Here is a 22006-nt window from a genome sequence, read left to right on the forward strand (position 1 = left end):
TTAACAAATGGTTAAACATTTTAAGAATACCTCAGTAATATGAATAAAAATAGATTTAAAAAATGCTGTATTTAGAAAGCATCCACAATCTGAATCACTGTAATAAAGTATAACCCTGAATAATGTAGATTTGCTGTAGTTACACTTAGATTTACTCTAGCAGTAATCGGTGCTACAGAGGTTATAATTATTTCTTTTCTTCCTACTCTCCACACTTACCAAACAACACAGTAATGACTGTTGTTAAGTCAGAGAAAACTCTATCAGACTTCATAGTTTGTTACAGTCAGCTTTACACCATAGGTAATACAACCCTGATTCAACAGCTTCAGCATCTCTCGGATTGAAACTAAATACGACCCAAAGTCCATTCTCATCTATTATTCTGCCTTTGACACTAGTAGTAGACAAAACCCAACACCAGACATCCTTTCAACTTTTAGCTCCATTTAATGACTTGTTGAATGAAAACATCCTCTGGAAATAACACGAAGAACAGGAACAACTGAAGATTATCTCACTTCAGCTAGAGCTGTTGCTGTGTGGACTTCATTTGCTGCTGTCTATTACAAAGCAGATTGACAGAAGATGGAAGAGAGAAGCAATGCGAGGGGGAGTTTTCCCCAGCGTCAGACTCATGACAGATGCAGATGTGCACAGCACACCTCCAGGTCTGCACAACTGCTGCTACTGTCCTCAGTGAAAACAAACCGGGTTTGTTTCTTACTGGTAATGGTGCCATGCTGACAGTCCTGGGTAAAGAAGTATTGGGAGGGCAGGGAGGTAAAACAGCACTGTGGGCTTCCCACTGCCCACCTGCAGGCCATACTGTTGGTGGGAGATGCTGCTTTTGTTCTCCGTGCTCATAAAATTTACGGCCTCTCCCCTGAGGCTACTAAGGCTGCATGTGGTAGGTGGGGAGGTATCGGGGGAGTGCAGTACAGCTCACTGCAGCACCCTTCAAACGAAGGCTGGCTGCGCTACCTGAAAGCTCACTTTAATGAGCTCTGGATGGTTGACCATTATCTGCTGATCAGAACTGAAACACAGGTGCCTGACAAGGCAAACAAAACAGTTCAGACCAGATAGAATTACAACTTCCTTTAACTTGTATCTACAGAAACTGTCAGTGAAGTTAATTAGTGGTTTGTTTCAGTGGCAGCACATATATGATACACAGTTCTGTCAAAACCTCCCTTCTGCTTCTCTCTGTTCCCTCACTCCTGCAGCAAACATGACAACTGGCACCAATTAGCAGTCTTTCAGCAGAGGGCACAGGAAAGGATTCATACTGGTTTCTCTTAATGCTGGTCCTCCAAGCTGGGCTGGAGCCGTACCAGTGGGGCTCTGAGGACGAAGCAGCCCTGTTTCAGATGAACTGAGAATTTCATCCCCCAAAAGTTATCAAGCGAGCTTCTATCTTTAAGAAGTATAAAAGGCACCTCAGTGTAAAGCAAGAATGTGATACCATTTTGAAGTCCTCTCTTTCCCTGGACTTTCTGATTCCTGAGGACAAACAGGCCCTTATCTAAAATCCAGAAAAGGATCCATTTGTAATCTGCACCTGCTTTACATCCCAACACTTGGCACAAGGCAATGAAAGCTTGTCTAGTGTTACTGTGCAGCCTTCATTCCAACAGAGATGAAACATAAATATTCAGAAATAAATTTAAAAAAAAATGACGAAGCCTTTTAGACTTTTGATACATCTGACTAGAAAGAAAAACAGTTTCAACTGCATTCCTACATTAGCAAATAAATGACACGTATACTTTGTTGTGAAACAAAGGGACCACAGTAGTGAGACTGAAAGCTACAAACTGCTCTAAAGTGGCACAGAACCAAGTCACCTACTGACTTGGCAAGGCCTTTGTTTGTTTCCTTCTTAAGAGCAAACAAACAAGAAGTACAATTAATAGCACAGCAATAACATTGGGCTGTTTCTCTTTGGATACTGAGATGATGACCTGTCAACCCTTCGATCCTTTGTAGGTAATCTTTAGGGTTTAGTTTTGTAAGGGTATGAAATGCAAGTTTCCATTTCAAGCTACAGTAATTTAAAAGAGGAGGAGCCGGAAAAAAGAATCCTTAAATCAATCTTTAAAACGCGTTAAGGATCAACACCAGGGATGTTAGTCATAAACACATGATAGCTATACAAATTTAAAAAAAAAAATGGCCTTTTTTTTTTTCCCCTGGAAAGGAAAACAACAACCACCAATGATATTTGCCCTTTAGATGTTATTTTACAGGTGGCTGTTCTTATTATGTGGGCAAAGCTGACTTGAAAGCAATGGAGTACTTAAACCCTTAGAACACTCCAGACATTCTGCCTTCATTTTTAGATTCTCTGATTGCAGATTCTACCTGGATTTTTTTTTTTTTTTCCTTCCTGAAATGTAGTCATTGGGCAAAGTCATTCCACAAAAACTTAGTGATGCATCCTCCCAAGTCCTCCTAGCTAGCAGCAGGTCTCTCTGCCTTTGAAGACAAAATGAGAAGGGAAAAAAAAAAAAAAAGAAAAAAAAGAAAAAGCCATTATACTAGTGTCTCGGTATCTCTTAAATCCCCAACGTTACCAAAGAAATTTATAGCAGATAAATAAAAGATTAGTCTTTTCTTAAATTCCCTCAATCTGCAATTCTCTTGCAATTTGCTTTCACAATTTTTGTGTACAAAATGTTTACAAAATGATCAAGTATGATCACAATGTTCCATTAAAAACAACCTAGTAACAATTTGGCCATGAGACTGAAAGAAACAGAAATCATAAAAAAAAAAAAAAAAAAAAAAGAAAAAGAGAACAGAACAAGAAGAGCCGTTGCCCAAGGAGTTTTAATTCAAACCAGGATCTTCACTTTCAGTGACTCATATTTTCAATTACTTTCTGAGGTTAGAAAGCAGTAGGCTACCTAACAGGACAATTTTAATACATGGAAAAATATCTTTGCTTCATGGCTTCTATAAAATGAGTAGGGTAGTTATAAGAATCATACAAATGGCACTGAAAGTCAAGCCATTTGGCAAAGAAAGGGCTTGAAAATAGACTCATCTTTACGCATCTGAAAAGCTGGTCATTTTAGATTATAGAGATGTCATTTGGCAAAATAGTCTGGGTGAACACACCCCCTCTCTCTAGACATATCTGACACTTCGCACTATTTGGTTTTCCCTCTTGTGTGGCAATTATAGCCCAAAGTCTTTCACCCCAGTTAAGTCTAGTTTCTTTCTTGTACACAAAAAAAGAAGCCAAGCTGACGTTTGTTCTAACATGAAGTTTTGTTTCTGTGGATAATCTACTCTTCCCTTGAAGGCAAGCAGTTTCACACCTTCTGTTAAATGTAACCAGGATAAAAATTAGGAGCAAGGGCAAAATCTTGAGAGGTAACTACAAGAATGGAACACAAACCCTTCACTGAAGTTAATAGGAAATGATTCAAATTCTACCAAAACAGCACAGAGAGGCAACAGAGCTCTTGGCAAAAAGTGTAAAGATGGCTTAGGAAAATAATTTCAGAGAAAAGGTGCCAAGTCATTCCATTAGGGAGGAAATACTGAGTCATGTTTGGTCCTCAGAGGTATACACAGCTTTCAGTAACTTCAACACAAGAATAAACCGCTATCAGTAGATTTAAGAGAGAAATTCAGTATCCTGAGATTTAATCACAGTACATGAGAGTTTTGAGGCTTTTATGCTATAGGTACCTTAGCCAAAGGCTTTAAGAAGGGCAAGTTCAAGCTATAAATACTAATGAGGAAAAGATCAGGACATCTTTCAGCTGGCTAAACAATCACTGCACAAGAGTCAGGATCTTTCCTTCTCTGTTCTTCAGAGTATAAGGCAACACCAGTCCCCTCTGCTCACATCTAACTAAAGATGGGCATATTTTTTTTAACACAAACAAGAAAATCTTTCTGCACCACAAAATATTTCAAACATCTCATAAAATGACATACCATTCCTCTTTTCATTCAGGGAGGAGAAGCTATCTGCTGCAGTTAGCAGGAAATTCCACTGACAATAAAATAAATAAATCAATCAATGGTCTCAATAGCCTATGATTCAATTATATGGGTTACAAAGAGCTTGGATTTGACAACTGAATGTGTTCCTCTCTAAGATTTATCTGTGAACTTTCAATTAGAGAAATGAAGTGGAATAAACCACTCAGTGAAAATGAAGATATTCGGAAGGAAATATTAATTAGTTCAGTATGGCACGACAAAAAGATTGTCTGGCGCCCATAAAAGCAACAGAAGTTACGCAGCTCAGAAGTAAAAACAAGGGAGGAAAGCTGCCTTATTCCTTATGGGTCTGGCAAAAGCTGCAAACTCTCTGGGCTGAGAGTTAGCAAATCCAGAGATAGAACTTTGTTTGAAAGCAGTAGGCAGCTAGGGCTTAGCCAGCCCTCATCTAGAATGTATCAACAAGGGTTAGGAAGGCCTGAGAAACTCTGCTACTCAGTTACTGTGAATCAGCAAAGTAAAATAGTTCCCTCTAAACAATCTAAAAAACCTCTTGTGTGCATTTTGGAACACGGGCATTTTTGCCCTGGATCACTTGTGCTTCTAAATCTCAGTGACAAAGGGCCAGATTAAAAAAAACAGAAAAAAAGAAAAAAAGAGAGATTATACAATAAAACCATTAAAATTCTATGACAACAGACCTTGAAGATTTAAAATCCATGTTAAAAGATTTTCTGCAGACAGAACATAGCATCACAAGGTCAAATGATACATTTGCTATTCAGGAAATCAGGTAAATCAGGATATTTCTGTACTGCAGTAAAAGGATTTAAATATTAAACGATATTGGAGAGCTATATCAGAATGACAGGTACTTACATTACAATTGGAAGACCCATCAAATGTTGAGTAAGAAGCATCAGGCCATTCTGTAGCATCTACAGTGCTTGACTGCCTGTGCTGGGCTTCATATTCCTTCAGCTGAAATTTGAAGAGACAGAACATTTTCCAGTGAGAAGCAGATATCAATCTTCATTAAAACAGCAAGAGTTAACATCCTTTCAGGATTTTCCCCCCTCCCGTATCATTGTGGAACTGGCAAAATCAGAACTTTTGCACTGCATGTCTCACTTGTAATTTGTTCTAGAATCAGAAGTTTTAACGGTGAGTTTTGTTTTGTTTTGTTTTTTTCTTAAAAGGAAGTGATCTGTAAATACTGAATTTTGATGAACAGTCATTGGTAAAATATAAATTACATATCCCCATCTCAGAGACAGAGTTTACAGTGGACAGACTAAATCACAACAGCCTGCCAATTTCCTTCATAAAGAAAATGATATCAGTAAAGACTAGGAACCATCTTTTATTATTTTAAAACAAACAAGCATCTGTCTTGTTTTCCAACAGAAGGCTTAAGATGCAAAGCTAGTCCTCCTAGAGTCAAACTGTTGAGGGGAATCACCAAGAACTGAGTTAGACCACTAGAGGGACTGGAGGGAAACAGTACCAGTACACATATGAACCATACAGACTAGGTACAACCCTCCTCCCACGAGATTTTTATCAGCAGAAAAGTAAAAGAATTCCTAATATTGCCACCAAGCAATGTTAAAATTTTGCATTTTTTTCGTTATATGATTCCCAGAAAAGCAGTGTTTTCTTCAGACAATAATTTTCTATTTTACAATAATTATTTCAAGATGTAGCATGCCAGTACAGAAATCTGAGTGCCAACTCATGATCCAAATCATATTTTCTGCACCTCTAATGAAGCCCATACAGATTACCCTGTGTTCCATCACAGTATTTTGCACAAGAGTACAAAATCAGAAGTGGTGTGGAAACTTCAGCACTGAGCTTTTGGCTCCTGAGCAATTAAAATCTTAGCTCTATTGCCGCACAAATACAATAGCTTACATTTATTTTTCTTGTGGTTTATTAACATTTAGATTTTGTAAAGAAACACTTGTGACAGCCACTGTACTTATGAAAAAAACCATCTTTTAATGTCAAATGCCAAGAACAGCTGAATATGTTTTCTTAAAGGCTATTAAAACAAAACATCACCCTTTTGGCCAAGAAACAAGGAAAAAAATGTAGCTTAAATGTTAGTATTTTTTAATGGTTTAATGGATGAAAATGGGAGTCTTCTTCAATCAAACTGCCCTTCAGCCATTAGCAGCAGGAAAATAATAAGAAACTAATTAGCCAGGCTCACCAAACCTTGAAGCATTCCTTTTAACACTTAAACAAACCTATGAACATACAAGGCAAATAAAGGCTAGTACAGGTGAGATTCCTCTCCCTTACTTCAGATAGCTGCAATGAAAATGTCTACACTTGAGATTAGCACCATTTATTGCCAATGAAGAGAAGCAAAAGCTTTTAGGATGCGATTAATTTACCATGCACTGGACGTGTACTTTTGGTTGAGCTAAATCTCACTTTTCCCCATAAACTAAGGAACTGCTGTCTAATTTATGCTACCTAGTGTGATGGGACAAACAGGCAGGCTTTCTCCCCCTTCTATGTGTTCTGAGCGAATGAAGACTCCGAACTGGTATATCCTAAAACATGTTTTCAAGGAAACTGGAGTATGTACATATCATACCCTAGCAAGTGCTTCCTCAATGGTGATCATCTTCTCTTTGACCATCATCATCAGCTGGATCCGCTCCTCATCACTCATCGTGATCTCGCTGGCCACGTACCCTACATCCTCTCCTGCTGGAAAAAGCACAGAAATAACAAACACATGTAAGAGGTCACACACAGAGTGGGGTACACTGAAACTGGGTTCTACCCAGTGCTCTGAAATTCGGTTGCCATGTGGATCTGGCTGGCCAGAAACAGACTGTCCCCAGAGCAGACTCATAGTATGATTTTAAAGGACTGAATGATTTGGAAGTAACTGAACAAGAAAAGGAAGTAAATTAGGGCTAGAAAACGAAGTCTACTTCGACTCTGAAAGCAACAGAGCATGATAAGAAGAAATAAAAAGTGACTGTCATCACAATTACAGTTATTGACCCTGAAAGACAAGAATCAAAACAGAAAGAGCTAACGCCAGAGAAGTCCTGCACTCAGCCCTGAGAAATACCGTAGTCAGCTGCCAGAGCGGACAGGAAGCCTTTTCAGGAACAGCGTGCTGGGCCCTTGCAGCTCTCTGCTATGGCCTGGCCATGTCCCCCAGATCTATCCAGGCTATCTAATTGGTCACTGAGCTGGCACAAGGTGCTGGATGTATTGGGGCTTTCACCTCCAGGACCTGTCCTTTTGGTATGCGCTTGGCATGTCAGCGTGGACAGTTACAAATCGCCTTGAGAGCTGGTTAGGACCCACATGTCCATGTGAGAGTGTAAATGTGCCCCTTTTTGACCTCCTAAGCGGGTTCCTGTCGTCTTTCAGAATCCAGCTGAACAGAGACATAATGACATGGAGAAGCATGTTTGCAACACAAGAATCTAACAGATACACGTGGGGAAACAGAAATTTTCTGTATGAAGGGAAATACTTAAAGCAATGCATAGCTGCACCTTTCAGAGAAGAACTAGAGAAAGATGACTGACAGTTTAAGTGGCATCAATCCTGAAGCAAACAGGTCAAAATAACCAAATGCCCAAGAAAGAAGAAACATCCTTCCAATTAAAACAGATCAGCATTTCTTTCATCAAGTCAGGATGTGCAAAAACCCCCGTCTTGTTCATTTACAGATACTACTTACAAATCCATATTAACTGCATAACTTTGTGCATGTGCTGTCGCTGACAGTCAGGACCGAAGGCACCCCAGCCTCACGTCTGCACTCCTGTGCCCTCACAAAATATGACTCACTTTTCTGAGCCTTGCCACGATGACCCAAACCTGTAACACTTCCAGATTCACAGACCCCCAACTGCCACACGGTTCCAAATGTATTTTACTCCTTTGTGATGCTGGCTCCTTCTATTTTATATGGTTAGGTTGTGTGTCCTTAAAAAAGGTTTACCTTTTGAAGTCTGCCTCATTAGACTTTTCTGGTTCTTTCGGAAATTCTGCCAAAAAAACTTATTTTTCTTTTTCCAGTCTGCTTTCCCTGAAAGAAAAGTGGGGAGGGAGGATGACGGGAAAGGGAAAAAGAATTTCAGAAAGAAACATTAGTTAGTGAATGCTAGAGAAGCTTTCAAGCATTAAGTTGTACTTTCTAAGTCAAAAACAAGAATAAAAAAAAATCTCAATTTTTCTGTTTTTCTTGATTTATTCTGTACTAGAACTATGCTGACGTAGCTATTTCAGGGAAATGCACATTCTTTTATGATTGCCAATGCTATAGAGGACTGAGATAAGCCAGTAACTTACGTATTCTGAATTATAAACAGAAAATACTTTACATTCATTTTGATATCTGTTCAGTTGTTAATGTCAAGTCTGGAAGTGGTTTTGAAGTATTTTGTTGGTTTATTCTCTTTAACTGAACCACAATTATGCAGCTTAAGCCTAGCTTAAGATAAGTCATTTTCTAGTATGCGTGTGCACATTTATACAGAAAAGAAATAGTTTACATATATATAAATGCACACACACATGCACACCCATACACACACACATTCTGCTACTTGGCATGAGAAATTTTATGAGACTGTCAGCTACATCTGACTCTTGCTCTTGGTATGCCTGGACTGCAAAAGGCTGGGTCTCCATGTCCATTAGTATCAGATCTACATATGGCTTGATGGCCCAGAATTAAATACTTTGGCTAAAAAAAGAAATGGGATCTGGCTCAAAGTAGGGCATATATCTCTGTTCTGTTGAATTAACCAAGGCACATGCTATAAAGTTTATGCCACCTGCAAGAGAACACACTGTGCCTGATCTGGTAGAAACGCTACTGATAAAGAGTTACTTCATCCCTCTGCTTTTGAAAAATTAAAAGGAACACAGTTTACACTCTGCCGCTGAGCTTCAGCATGTGACTACAGTATTTTGGATCTCACCCTAGAAGACCTAGAGCTGGGTTTACTGACTCTCAGAAACACATCTTAAGTTTTAACTGTATGGAAATGTCTCTACAAAAAACATTACACACATACCGCACCCACCCCCTCCGCAAACCTCTCAGTTTTTCTTTTCCTCTCCAATGAGCAAAACAGAATTTGTCCAGAATTGTATCAGCTCAACTATTGTTAGGACAGCAATATGAACTAATTATAGTAAGTTTAAAAGAAAAAAAAATGAAAGACAATGAAAAATACATATTTAAGATTGCAAAGTATTTCAGAAACAAAGGAAGACACTCTGGATGATGAACAAAAAACAGAAACCCCAGTTATTCACTAGTGGTGGCAATTTTCACAATACAAATGGATAGGCTAGTAGCAATCTAACATGCAGACATTTGAAATTCAATAGAAGTCAAAAGATGCGTATTTAACACATGACAGTCTCAGTGATCACTGAGGCACCCAACATCCAACTTAAAGCTGCTGAGACTCACCCTCCCCACACACACAAAGGCTGCTGACTTCTGCCAGCATTGTGTTTACTCAGCTCTTCACATCCCAGAACAAGCAAAACTCAAAACCTGTTCATGAAATGAAATGAAATATACTGACCTACAGAGCCTTCTTCCGAACTGGATTTATGAATGGAGAGTCTAGGACAAAAAAGAGAAATTGACTTACTGATGCAGGCTTCTCACATTTCGTGGGAGCTGTCTGATTACAGTAAATTACAGTTTCCACACAACGTATCATGAGCTGTTTTCTCTTCCCTTTTCTTCCCAACACAGCAAGCTGGAAACAAAACCTGGACCCACTCGTCTGACCACAGTAACTGAGTTCCCCTCTTAAAGTTCCTCCTCTCCTTAAAAAAAGGAGAAAAATACATACTGACAGAAACTCATGGTTAAGGCAAAGCAGTCTAGGGATCCCTCAGAAAAACAATTTTTCACATACTTTCCTCCTTTCCATTTGTAAAACAGTAATTTGGCTGCCTTAGAAACTGCAGCACTGGGATGCTGTATTTATTTAGCTGTGTTAACTGTTTTCAGCCTATTTGTTTTTCATCGGAAAATGCTTTATAAATATGCACTCATTACATTTTCAGAAGCCACTGGGGGGATGAGAGGAGTAGACACAGAAAACCAAGGTGAAGAAAGCTTGTCCAGACCAGTGAAGTGTGACCACAGATGACTGGAGACTACAGCTTTCTCCTGAGTCCCTTCTGTGTGCTTTCCCAGCAGTGCATGCTCCCTTCCTCAAAAGCTAGCTGGAGAGACAGAACATGGACTTTACAAACAACCCACTAAAATAGTAAGTAAATCTTTTGTTCTCGGTCTTTATGTTCATTGAACCAGTTTTCCATAATGGATTCCAACTCAGTGCCAGCGGTTCATTGTGGGATCTCTGATGAGACAACATCACCCCGCTTCATTGCCTTTTTTTTCCTGTTGGTATAAATGGAGCTAATAGAAATTACCAAATCTTGGGGTATTCTTTGAAGCCTTTCTATGGGAATCGCTATGTAACCACGCTGTGCCAAGCCAGTGAAATGACTTCTGCCAGCTTCAATGGCTTTGCTGGAGGCTCCAAGTGCAAAGCATTGCTGCACAGTGTCTTTGCTGAGCGCTTGGCCCCACGACATGACAATGCCCTATTGTGCGGTGACTGTACTGCAGCCATGCAGAATGGAAACATGCATACCCCAGCGTACTGAGAAGACCTCAAGCCAAATCGTTCTTTGAATGAGGCCATATAACAATACATGTTAGCCATACTCTTGTTGCTCTCCACAGGGTTTGCACAGGCTCCTTGCGTTTTCTTAGGTCCCCAGAAGAGGGCAATGAAGAGTTTTTGATCAATTCAGTAAAACCACTTAAAATTTTTAGTTCAAGCCAGGTCAGAGTTTAGAAGATCTAAGCAATTACTGGCCAATGTTTCGTAAGCATAAAAACCATGCTCATCCATTTGCAAAGACATCATTGAAGGGAAAATGAGACAGTATGAAGTTTCAGTTTGATTTAGAAATTCATCTAGACAAGGAGAGCTTGGCACAGCAGAGCTCTGAATTGTAACTTCCTTCAGCCTCAGACTGATTAAAAATTTAATCCAGTACAAACTGAAAACTAATTGAAGCAACCAAATTTCAGATTTGCATTGAACAAGACTGAAGGAGACATTTAGTATTGTTTTCCCTGCTGACAAAGTTTACCCTTGAAAGGGAAAAGTTAATGATATAGGTGATACACCACCAAACATTTAGCTTTTAAGAAGCGTGAATAACAAAATACAAACCACCCCATACTTTCTGGGTAAAAACTCCAGCAAAGCCACTGTCAAAATTTAAAGACTTTCAACATGGCCAGGATTTCATCCAGACACTTAAAAACTTTACTTAAAAGTAAAGTTGTCAGCAAGTACTTTTCTAAATAAAGGTAAATCGGGTAAAAAGTATGTGGACTTGTACAGGGAGGCAACCAAATAAAAACAAAGCCATGGTCCCATTGGAACTGACAGAATGAATCCACTACACATTTTGCACCCGAGCATAAACGTCACCCATCAAGCAGTTATTCTATTTATCTTAAATGAATTTAGTATCTGTGAAACGCACTAAATCACCACCCTTAGAAAATGAAATCTGTCAGAACTCTGCCTCACTAGTGAAATCAGCCTCGAAGCAGAGAGGCAGTCTCTTGTGCTCTTCAGCTCCAAATCCATTTTAATCCTTTTCTTCTCTTGGCGCAGTTGCTAACAACGATGCAAGTACATAGCAGGTGTAGTGGTAATGCTTGTGATGTGGACATCTGTTCACTGGGAATGAGCCTCAGGCCACCAACTCATCACATGGTGGCCTCCAAGGAAAGGGAAGAGCAGTAGGAGCAAACTTCTGATGTGCCTGAGCTAGGGGGTGTGATGAGAAGAGTAGGATCCACAGCAAGCAGACCACCTTCTCATTTATAACTGATTTAAGAACTATGCTGAGTTTCATCAGAGGATGCAAATTCCAATTATTATTTCATGCATTCCCTAAAGAGGAAATCTTCCATGCCTGAGCTGACCTTGAAAATGCTAACAGCTGGCCTGAAGAGATGGAAATGTCGGCAAAACTAACACATAGAGCCTGATAAGGCACCTGCTTTTTAGTTCCACCAGACAACTCTTGATGCTTAAAAATCTTCAGTGAAATCAATCAAGCGTTTTACTTCCTAGATGTCTGGTGAAAAATTCCACAGTATCTCAGAGTCGATGCATGTTTGATTTGCCAATTACACTCTCTTACTTTGTTAAATCTGCAGCTCCTCTGTGAACGTGCACTGAAAGTGATTTGTGTTCTTCCATTCACAGACTGATAACTTGTACTGAAAGTTAATGATGCAGTGACACTTGGCAGAAGTTTCAGCACTGTGTGTCTGAAAGGGAGCCAAATGCCATTACTCCACCATGGAGGCCTTCATTTTTGTTGTGGTCTGATGTACAACTTCATTAGCAAGCTTTCACATGGAATGTACTCTGTCACAGCATATAGCAGAAATGTATGGGTATGTGTTCAAACAAGAAGGAAGAAAAAAAGATTTATGGCCAGAGGGAAGGAGTACTTTCTTATCAACCCATAATCTGCTTTTAAGGGAGTGCTTGAAAGACAGAGCCCAGACCTCTTTGACAACAAAGGTCTGGACATGAGGACTGCCTCTGGAGGGCACTTCTGGTTCTTCTTTTGCAGCCTGTGGGTTTTGTATGAACAATGGCAAACCCAGGCATCCAAAACTGTCTTTGAATCTATCTTTCCATAAAAGCGCTGCAGTGGGGATGACTTTGCTATACCTAAGCAATCCCTCCCTTTTATAAGTTAACTCTTGAATCCTGGAGGTAGGCTCCAAAACTTGGAGCGCAGGGAAGAACCAATGCACACGTTTGTATCACAAGCCAACTGAGAATGTATTATATATATAAATATATATAAACCCCATCTTATTATTAAGATGGGTTTTAACTAGGCTGCATCGAGCTACTAGGCTACAGCTCTTCCTGTTAACACCGGACTGATTCTGATCTCGGACGGTAAAGCACCAGTGCTTATCTCACATACAGAGTGGTTGATTTTACAATAGACACAGTCATACGTGCCCTGAGACGAGAATGTGCTGGTACACTGCAGAACTGGGAAAGGAAACAAGTGACACCATGTGCTGCTTTCATGAATGTGCCTGTTGATTTTTGAAAGCTCATCATTCTCAAAACAGAACAAACATGGGAACTGAGAATGATGGGATTTCTGATGGGTTTTTGTTTCAACACTAAGTATTTTAAATGCAGATGTGCTTTAACACATGGCCGCATCTCATTTACGGACCATAAAATCCACAGGTGCATAGATAGCACCATCTGATAATGAAATCACTACTGTTATGATCTTCAATAAACTGATAGTGGCCCTCTTATTCCTTTCCAATGACTATTTATAGCCCATTGAGGAAAATGCTTTGGATGGGACTTTCAATCTACAAATATTATGCACATTCATAGCAGTGAATAAACTGATGCAAAAGCCCATGCTGGCTCTGCTGCAAAGCCATTTGGTTATCTGCGTGCATTAGAAATGGCCCAGTCACATAATTAGTATGAAAAACTGACAGACTTGTAACTGCTCCTGACTGAATACAAGATAATTTATCTAACCAGAGCTGGCACAGGGAAGAAAATGAGCCTTTAGTATTTTTTTCAAATTTGCATGAACCTGAAGAGAAAGCAGGCCTGCAAGGTTCTGACCTTGCTGGCACCAGTGTGAGAAAGGGACCAAAAGCAAAGACATTTCATTCAATTATCTTCTCATTAGGTTTCCATAGCAATGGCTCTTTAAGCAGGTCAAAACTTTCTCAGTGGAAACAAACACTGAGCTGCTTGTGGGCCATGTGTGTGTATGTGTGTTTTCTACCATTACCAGCACGGAAGCCACCACGTTTGGTCCCACAGGCTCGGTCTGGTGACTGGCAGCAGGCAGATGGGGCTACGTCACAAATTTAATAACTGGCCGGTTGGTCCCAACCAGGAGGCAGACAATTGCCAGCTAAAAACTCTTCGACAGCAAGAGCAGGGCCCAACGTACTGCACGCAATGCACCCCTGTTCCACATTCGTTGCTCACTATGTGCCATGTCGACTAGCTGCAACAAGTTGGACTTTCTCGTGAAAGGCACCCTTCATGCTTCCTCGTACAAAATTACCAGGCTTGAAATCTTCTCCCAGCTGCTCAAAGGCGCACTGGTTTCCCTCCTCACGTGTCCCAGGCGGTGTTTGGCTGGCCTCTCACTCCCATTGTGCGGGTTATTGTGGGAGTTTCCTGCCCTACTTCTCTTGAGGAGGCTGTTTAAAGGCAGCATGAATAATTTGGCTTTGACTAAATCAGGCCTCAAACAAGTGAAAACAGGGCCATACACATTCACTGATTCTTTTTGATTCCTGCAAGCATGGGGTATTAAAAAACCCCTATCTTAAATGCAGACATCTCAAATACAGCAAGCTCACTCTTCTTTTTCTCCCAATATTCCTTGCCATTTTTAAACTATGCAAAAGGAACAATTTATTCTGTTAGTAATTAAGCACAGCTTTTAGCATCCTTGGTTTGGGGGATTTGTTTGTTTTTGGCTTTGTTCTTCTCAGTTTCTGCCCTGTCTCTGCCTCACGTCCTCTGTCAGATCTGCACTCCTCTTTCTGTGCAGATGAGCTTACAAATACCTGCCAAAGTTAATTTGGGCACCGTGAGAAGTTGCCAGAATCAAACGTGATAGAATTTAAGCACCCCCCTCCATGACCTGGAGGGATAATTTAATAACCTCCTGCATTCAAAGTCTGACCTGCAGTTTGGATGCTGCAGGGGAAGAGGATTAGGAAATCTAGTGTTAAAAACTACTGGCACAGGCCAGTAGATTACTGTACCAGATGGGGCAGAACTGAGCCTTGCATGAACCCTTTTGCAAAACCAAACCATTTTTAAAGAGGCTGCTGCTTTCACTGAAAATCACTGTGGAAGATGGGAACACTGAACTGCGGGCACTCTCCCAGCCTTAGGCTGATTTGGAGTTCAAGTTTATACTACAGGACAGCGACTGGCTTTACTATAGCACATCCATTACAGAAAATCCTTAAAAACTGGTTCAGTCAATAGTCTCTCCTGCAGAGAGGACAGTGTGCAGATAGCAGCCACTTGTGTTGTGGCCTCACTGGTTGCCTGCTAACGACCTCAGTGAAAGCCATAATGCCTGAGCAGCCTATAACTCGTCCTCTGACATTCCCAACAGAGATCTGGCTAAACTGTAATGTGTGAGGAACTTGGTTGAAGATGTATGACATCCTGCACACACAGAGAGGACGACAAAGACATTCACTCTCGGGAGCAGCTGAAACACGAGTGTTGAGGACACAGCTGCCAAGAGGCACAGCAGCTCCCCCATGCCAGGGGAATGCAAAGCCCCTGAGCAATGCTGCCCTGTGCTGCCTACACCCCACATGTGCGTGCTTTTCTCCAGCACCTTCTGCTCAAAAAGTCTGTTTCTGCTCAACTCCCTGCTCTGGCAGAGTCTGGGATTTAGGAGTACAGGCTGAGGAGTACAGCAGGATGAATTGTGGCACTCAATATGAAGTATGACCATTTACTTGGTCAGGAGCATGCTTGAGCGGTACAGTTCAAGGAACAGCAGGTGATTCATGTAGGAGGTGACAATTCGTAACACCCACAGCCACGTGAAGGTGGGGGGAATGTCTGTGAAACACCAGATACAGACACAACTGTTACCTCACATGTTTTTTGTCCTTCCTTTCTCTAGCAGCTGCAAAGAAAAAAAAATTATATAGGAATGTCTGTACCTCATCCTATCTATATGAAGTGCTCTTGGGTCTCTCGCCCACTTCCTTGTCTTTCCTGGCAGTTGTCTAATACACCACATTTGAAACTTGCCCAGAAGCTGCTGGAGCAAACTGACAGCAAACACATCTATTTCCCAAGAGGAAAAACACACAACTTCCCCCCTGCAACATCCCCAGTTCTTCTAAAAACAGGATGAGAATCAGGATGCAGAAGCCTGAGTTCAGGGGACTGGATTTAACCTGGATTTCCTGGCAAACATGCAGAGCTCATCAGTCTGTCATGTAGACTTGAATGCTCAAAAATGGGAACAGGCTAAAAGCTGGATTACATTGTTTTAAATGCTCTGTTTACAATTATGAGAAACCCTGCTCAGTCCCTTGCCTGAGTAAACATCCTTGGGGTGTTGCCATCACTTCGAAATAATAAGTATTGTATATACAATACATCCCCAGATCAACATGGTATGGGGACAAAGATGCCATAGTAACTGCTAAGAACACATTTACTGCATATTTGTTACTTTGATGATTCTTCTGGCAAAACAGAAGTCACTGTGCCCACACAGGAGCACCTGCAGTTCTGGGGAGATTTTTCTTTAAAATGAGTAGCATCACTGTCGTCACTTTGCTGAAGGCACGCTGAGAATCTGCAAAGTTACGCTAGCACCACAGCTGACAGCAAGAATGCAGTTTAAGAGATGGGAATCTTGGAAAGGGCAAGGAAAATGAAATTTATTATTAACAGAAGAAAGTTACAAGCATCTCCTTCCATGCTTTGTGTTATTTGCTGATTATACGACTCAGAAGCTTGACCAACTGTTTCAATTTACAGAAGGAACTCCAGTATGGCCAAAAAAACAAAGCAATTGTGAGGCAAAGTTTGAACAAACATAACTTTGTTTTATGCTGTTTATGGATAGCTTTTCAGGCCACATCAGTAGCCTTTGTTGTTATTTACATAAATCTCAGAGGCCTTCGCTAGAGTGAAGATTTTTCTCTCTTTGTCAGGATCAATCAAACCAAAACCATCTTTGGTAGGGCATTTATAATGCATAAAGCAGGTTCATATGTGCAGGTTTTTGTAGCTTCAACTAGTTAACAGGAACAGTGTTGTCAGTACAGGAAGGCTGTATTGCCCCAAATGCTTTTTGGAGGGACAATGACTTCAAGTGACAAGCAACTCTACCTCCAGGCTCACTTAACCCCTTTTGCCTCCCTTCAGGCACTGCCACTGCTCCTCTGTGTTACAGCACATCACCCACTTGACAGAGACTTGTTGAGCAACTTGCTGGACTGAGGGCACCAGCCTATTTCACACTGGCTTTGAACAGACTGGGCAGCAGGGTTAGTAAGATTCAAGGCAAGACTGAACATACACTGCTTGTCCACAGAAACAGGATTTTTTCCTACCACAGACCACCAAGGCTAATCTGTTTTCAGTGCAGCGTACAGTGGAGCTCGTCAGGCTCTCCCTTCAGCTGGGCACCACAGAAATGGAAAACCAAACCAGGTTAAAACAAACATAGCTTCTTCCAGACTCCCTCAAAGCCTCTTTATTTCTGGAATCCCTCAACTCTGGCAAATTAAACAACGATTCAGGTGTGTTATTTTAAAACTTTAGACCTCAGTAGCATTAAGTTGCAGGGTGTGCAGGCAGCAGCACTGGGCAAGGGAGCTACCAAGAGCGACCACGTTCCAGCTGACTGCTTGCTCCCTCCTCCCTATCCCAGCACAGGCTTTTCCACCGGACTGCTTTTATTTTCCGAACCAACCTGCTCAGAACACCAGACCAGAAACAACTCACCTCACCCTAGGAAAATGTTTATATTTTCAATATGTAGAAATATAAACTTTTCTCGGGCAAGCTTTTACTTGAGCTTTAAAAGAGTACTCACAACAACAGAATTTTCAGCTCCTGAAAATCTGGTTGGCTATTCTGGGACAAATTTTTTCTTTTGTCCCCCCAAATCTCTTTCTGGGTTTCTCAAACATGAGAAACCAATGCACATCTGCATCAAGTTTCAGGTTCGGCAAACTGGAGTCTTCTCACAACAAAAGAACTTTTGTAAAAGGTTTACCCCAGATCATTCACACATTATGAGGGGGCCACAAAAGCAGTGTCCCCAAAGGGACAAGCTTTCCTGTTTCTTAGCATGCCCACACAGCAAATTCACATGAAAGCCATAAACTAAACACTGAACTCCTAACAAACCCTCTCAAAGGCCAATATGCTATCCTTCCCTGAAAAATATCAAATTCAACATGTTAGTAGCAAGTACAGACATATCAGATGGACTTGAAGTGGTCATTTTCCTGCAGGTCAATTTTATAAACTCTGACACCCTGGAAAATTCCAGTGATAATTCAGCTCTCCAAGCTAGAGGGATGAAACCAGCATTGAAGTGGCAGGCTGTCAACTAACAGCACAAGCTTATGTAATTTCAGCTCTGAATAATTTGTATAGTATTGAGTAGGTATCATTTATCATTTTCAATACCTTGCCCAATTAGTGTGCATCACATTGCCTTGCTTCTTACTCCATAAATATTTGACACAACCTGCTCTGTGCCTGTCTCCTATGTCTGATCAAGTTAATCATCTATGCCCTTCAACTGACTGAAAAATCCTCAAACAGGGCACATTCTTGAAAGGTCCACAAAAATCACAGGTCCCTTCTATGTGAACTAAGATAATGAGGTTAATTTCCTTTCAGAGAGGTAAATGGGCACTTGAGAATAGTCACTCAGAAGATGTTTTGTACTGTCTTCTCACTCAGTTATTTGTGGTACAACACCTACACAGAGACACGATTTAGGAAGCTGGCTAGAACTTGTAAGAGGAGTTTATTCCCAGCTGTGTGCGGTCCTCCTGAAAGGCCTTTATCTTATTATTTACCTGGGGTGAGATGATGATATTTACCATGGGGAAAGTGCTTTGAGACTAAGAAAAAAGCATGATTACAGTATAACCTTGGAAGCTTACTTCCCAGGTTACAATCCCATCCACTTGGCACTTCTTGTTTCATTATAATGTTGGACAGGGAGGTATCCTTCAAAATACCTTTTCCCTGTTTCAATATCTGAAGCACCACTTTCAAACTCTAAGCCTTCTAGGCTTTCTCTGTTAACAGCATGTAACATGGGGGCAGTGATGGTATCCAAGGTAAAACTGACCTTATCTGTCTTAAGCTGTTTTGAAAAAGAGCATCTACCGCAAGCAAACCATCACTGCTTTCTCTCTGAGTGATGAAGACAGACAAGGCACCTCTAAAAGATAATTTATCACTTTCCAAGATCTTTAGCATGAACCAGCTTCCAGACAAGCTCACAGGAAGCCCCTAAGCAGCTTGGTCCCTATTGTACACCTGATTTCTACACCGCCAGCACTGAGGTGAGTCCCACACCCCACATCCACCAGAGCTCCCTCTGGGACTGATGCTCCTACTGAACTAGCAAGAGCAAGAGAGGCAATTTCTTACAACCTTCCTATTACCATCCAGCATTGCATCACTAGAAGATATTCAAATGCAAGACTGTTAAACCTTACAAAAGCGCATCACATCACAACTGGATTCCACATACTCCCTCTGAATCAGTCCAGCTGGCACTACCCCACAAAGAGCAGGCAACTGGAAATACAGTGTCAGTTGTCTTCATGCACTGCTGCACGTTACCCTTAGCAGTAGGGATCCAAGATCTTAGGATCAAAGGAAGGAGGAGCAGAAAACAAGCACACACATTGCAGCAGGAGGTGACAGTAAACAGAAACCCTCTCAATCCTCACAGAGAGGTTTTTATTAAGGACTGTTAAAATTAAAGCTCCTTTTAACTTGGTTTTAAATACTTCATTCCCTTGGCACCTTCTTCAAAAGCACAGTTACAAACCCAGGAGTGCACAGGAAAAGGAAAGTGATTTAAGTAACTCTCCCTTCCCCTCGCCTATCTCTTTTTGGCTGCATTTAGGTCTAGTCACAGAAAGTTATTTTTTAAGCAGGTTTAATTTGTGGAGAGTGTGAAACCAGTGATGTTCCTAAAAAAATCACTACCAGTCATCTTGGTGTATGCATACCCTAAGCACTCACAGAGGGGAGAAAAGATAACCCTCACCTGTAAAACTCAAAATAATAAAAGGCCAAACGAGAACAAAAGAAGGAGCAGGTTCCAAAACAGGTTTCATTAATAGCGGCTGGATCTGAAACCTTGAAACACCAATACAATCGAAACTGAATTTACTTCGAGGAAAAAGAAAACACACAAATTCCCCCTCCCTCCTTTCTCACCTCCTGTGCCTTCACTTACTTTCTTTCAGTGTCGGGTGTTGATGTGGTGCTGCTTAGACCAAGTGACTCCTGCAAAAGAAGACACGTAGCAGTGAGAGCAGACACGAGAGCAACCTTCACCCAGTATCAAATCAAAGAACAAACAAACATGAATGGATGATCAAAATCAAAGTACTTACCTCAATCTGGGATCGCAGCTGTAGAGATGTGGGGCTGGCATCAGGTTTCTCCTAAAACAGAACAAATGTCAGGTCAATGAACTATCCAAACACTAGGAAGAATAGAACTTAAGGGGAGAAAAGGGGAAGAAAAACAGAATGTAGGACTACATCAAAACCATTCAAATGGGAAACACCAACCTCACCAGAAGGAACCACTTTCAGGATAAATTCTGAAATACTCCAGTAAAACAGTTAATTCTATCCTTATCACTGGAGAATATAAACAGAGGTAAAAATGCCAGACAGAAGTGATTCAAAACGAAATAGAAAGAGGAACGTTTTATTTTCACTAGATCATCACACAATTTGTTAGTTCAGTTCAAGTGCCATTTCCCAAAATTTAACTTCAAGAAGAATATACGGGGAAAATCTGGCATTAAAAGAGCATTGTTTGAGCTAAAAATACTGAGAGGATTCAGATACATTTCAGCAAGGCCAGTTTCTTGCACAGAAATTTGTCAACAGACCAGAGTTCAATGCCTTCCTTCAAACATCTAGGACATAACCACCTACCCCAGGACTTGGTCATTCAGGCTCTCTTTACAGTCAATGGAGAAAGACAGAACTCTTACGGAACAACTCGTTTGACAGGTTTCAGCTGCCTCAAGTTAGATGAGGCAAGTCCCACTAGTGATATCTAATTTAAGATTGCAAGCCAGCTGCCTAAAAGGCATGTACTATTAACGAGCCTAGCTGAAGCAGTGGGAAAACTCCAATTAGAACTGAGGAAGAAATTATAGTTGTCAGTACTGAGAACTACACTTTGCTGTGTGATCTGCATGTGAAACCATGGGGGAACCTATTTATGGTTAGTTTATTCTCAGCCAGCCCTACCCCGGTGAAGTTATTGCAAAGTAAGCACTGTAAGCCAAAGGCCATCGTAGCCGAGTAAGCAACCACAGTAGTATACATGCTCCAAGAAAATAAAAAAAGGATGTGGATTTATTTCTCAGCACTGGAGGTCTTTTTGTTCATGCATTCCTCAGTCTACATGTAAATCTCTTACATCTATGAAACTATACTTCCTATGCCCTTTTTTTACAGGAAGGATGACAAAACGTTCTTAAGATTTACTACAAAAAAAGAAAAGCAGACACAATTTTCTGGAAATGCAGCCTTTTAATACTAAATAGGAAATTACTACTGACTGCCACAAAGTGGTGTTGGATTAACCTGCCCAGAAAGTTTGCAAGATGTAGACAGAAGCCTACTCTGCCATCACACGGCTGAGGCAGCTCGCACGGCTGGCCACGGCAGCCAGGAGGGCGCAGGACAGCTCACTGCCATGTGCTTGCTAGTGAACATGGCTGACACAGGGTCAGTGCCCTGCTGGGGGGCTTTCACAGAATCAGAAAGTGGTCAGGGTTGGAAGGGACCTCTAAAGATCATGTAGTCCAACCCCCTACTAAGGCAGGTTCTCCTACAGCGGGTCGCATAGAATCGTGTCCAGGCAGGTTTTGAATGTCTCCACATAAGGAGACTCCACAGCCTCTCTGGGCAGCCTGTGCCAGTGATCTCTCACCCTCAAATTAAAGAAGTTTTTCCGCAGATTCAGATGGAAATGCTTGTGTTCCAGTTTGTGCTCATTGCCCTTTGTCCTGTTTCTGGGCACCACAGAAAAGAGCCTGGCCCGTCCTCTTGACACCTGTGCTTCAGAGATCTGTACGCATTGATAAGATCCCTCTCAGCCTTCTCTTCTCC

At 41.2% G+C, this 22006-nt stretch overlaps 1 protein-coding gene across 11 annotated transcripts in view; it reads right to left on the reverse strand.

The window, feature by feature from the left end:
- LOC101915770 (SAM and SH3 domain-containing protein 1) overlaps positions 1 to 22006 on the reverse strand; it is a 569828-nt gene that overhangs the window by 42536 nt on the left and 505286 nt on the right. For 4 of the 11 annotated variants that reach the window (XM_055810040.1, XM_055810041.1, XM_055810047.1 and 1 more), the window contains 6 exons: positions 20264 to 20314; positions 20104 to 20153; positions 9558 to 9598; positions 7955 to 8041; positions 6578 to 6693; positions 4846 to 4947 (listed from right to left, as the gene is read on the reverse strand). In XM_055810040.1, the coding sequence (XP_055666015.1) occupies positions 4846 to 4947; positions 6578 to 6693; positions 7955 to 8041; positions 9558 to 9598; positions 20104 to 20153; positions 20264 to 20314 (447 nt within the window). Of the gene's footprint in view, positions 1 to 4845; positions 4948 to 6577; positions 6694 to 7954; positions 8042 to 9557; positions 9599 to 9626; positions 9727 to 20103; positions 20154 to 20263; positions 20315 to 22006 lie in introns of those variants that run through there. The other 7 variants (XM_055810042.1, XM_055810048.1, XM_055810046.1 and 4 more) reach the window with 5 other exon arrangements.

Source organism: Falco peregrinus, chromosome 7, assembly GCF_023634155.1.
Source record: "Falco peregrinus isolate bFalPer1 chromosome 7, bFalPer1.pri, whole genome shotgun sequence".
In the NCBI taxonomy this organism is placed as follows: domain Eukaryota; kingdom Metazoa; phylum Chordata; class Aves; order Falconiformes; family Falconidae; genus Falco; species Falco peregrinus.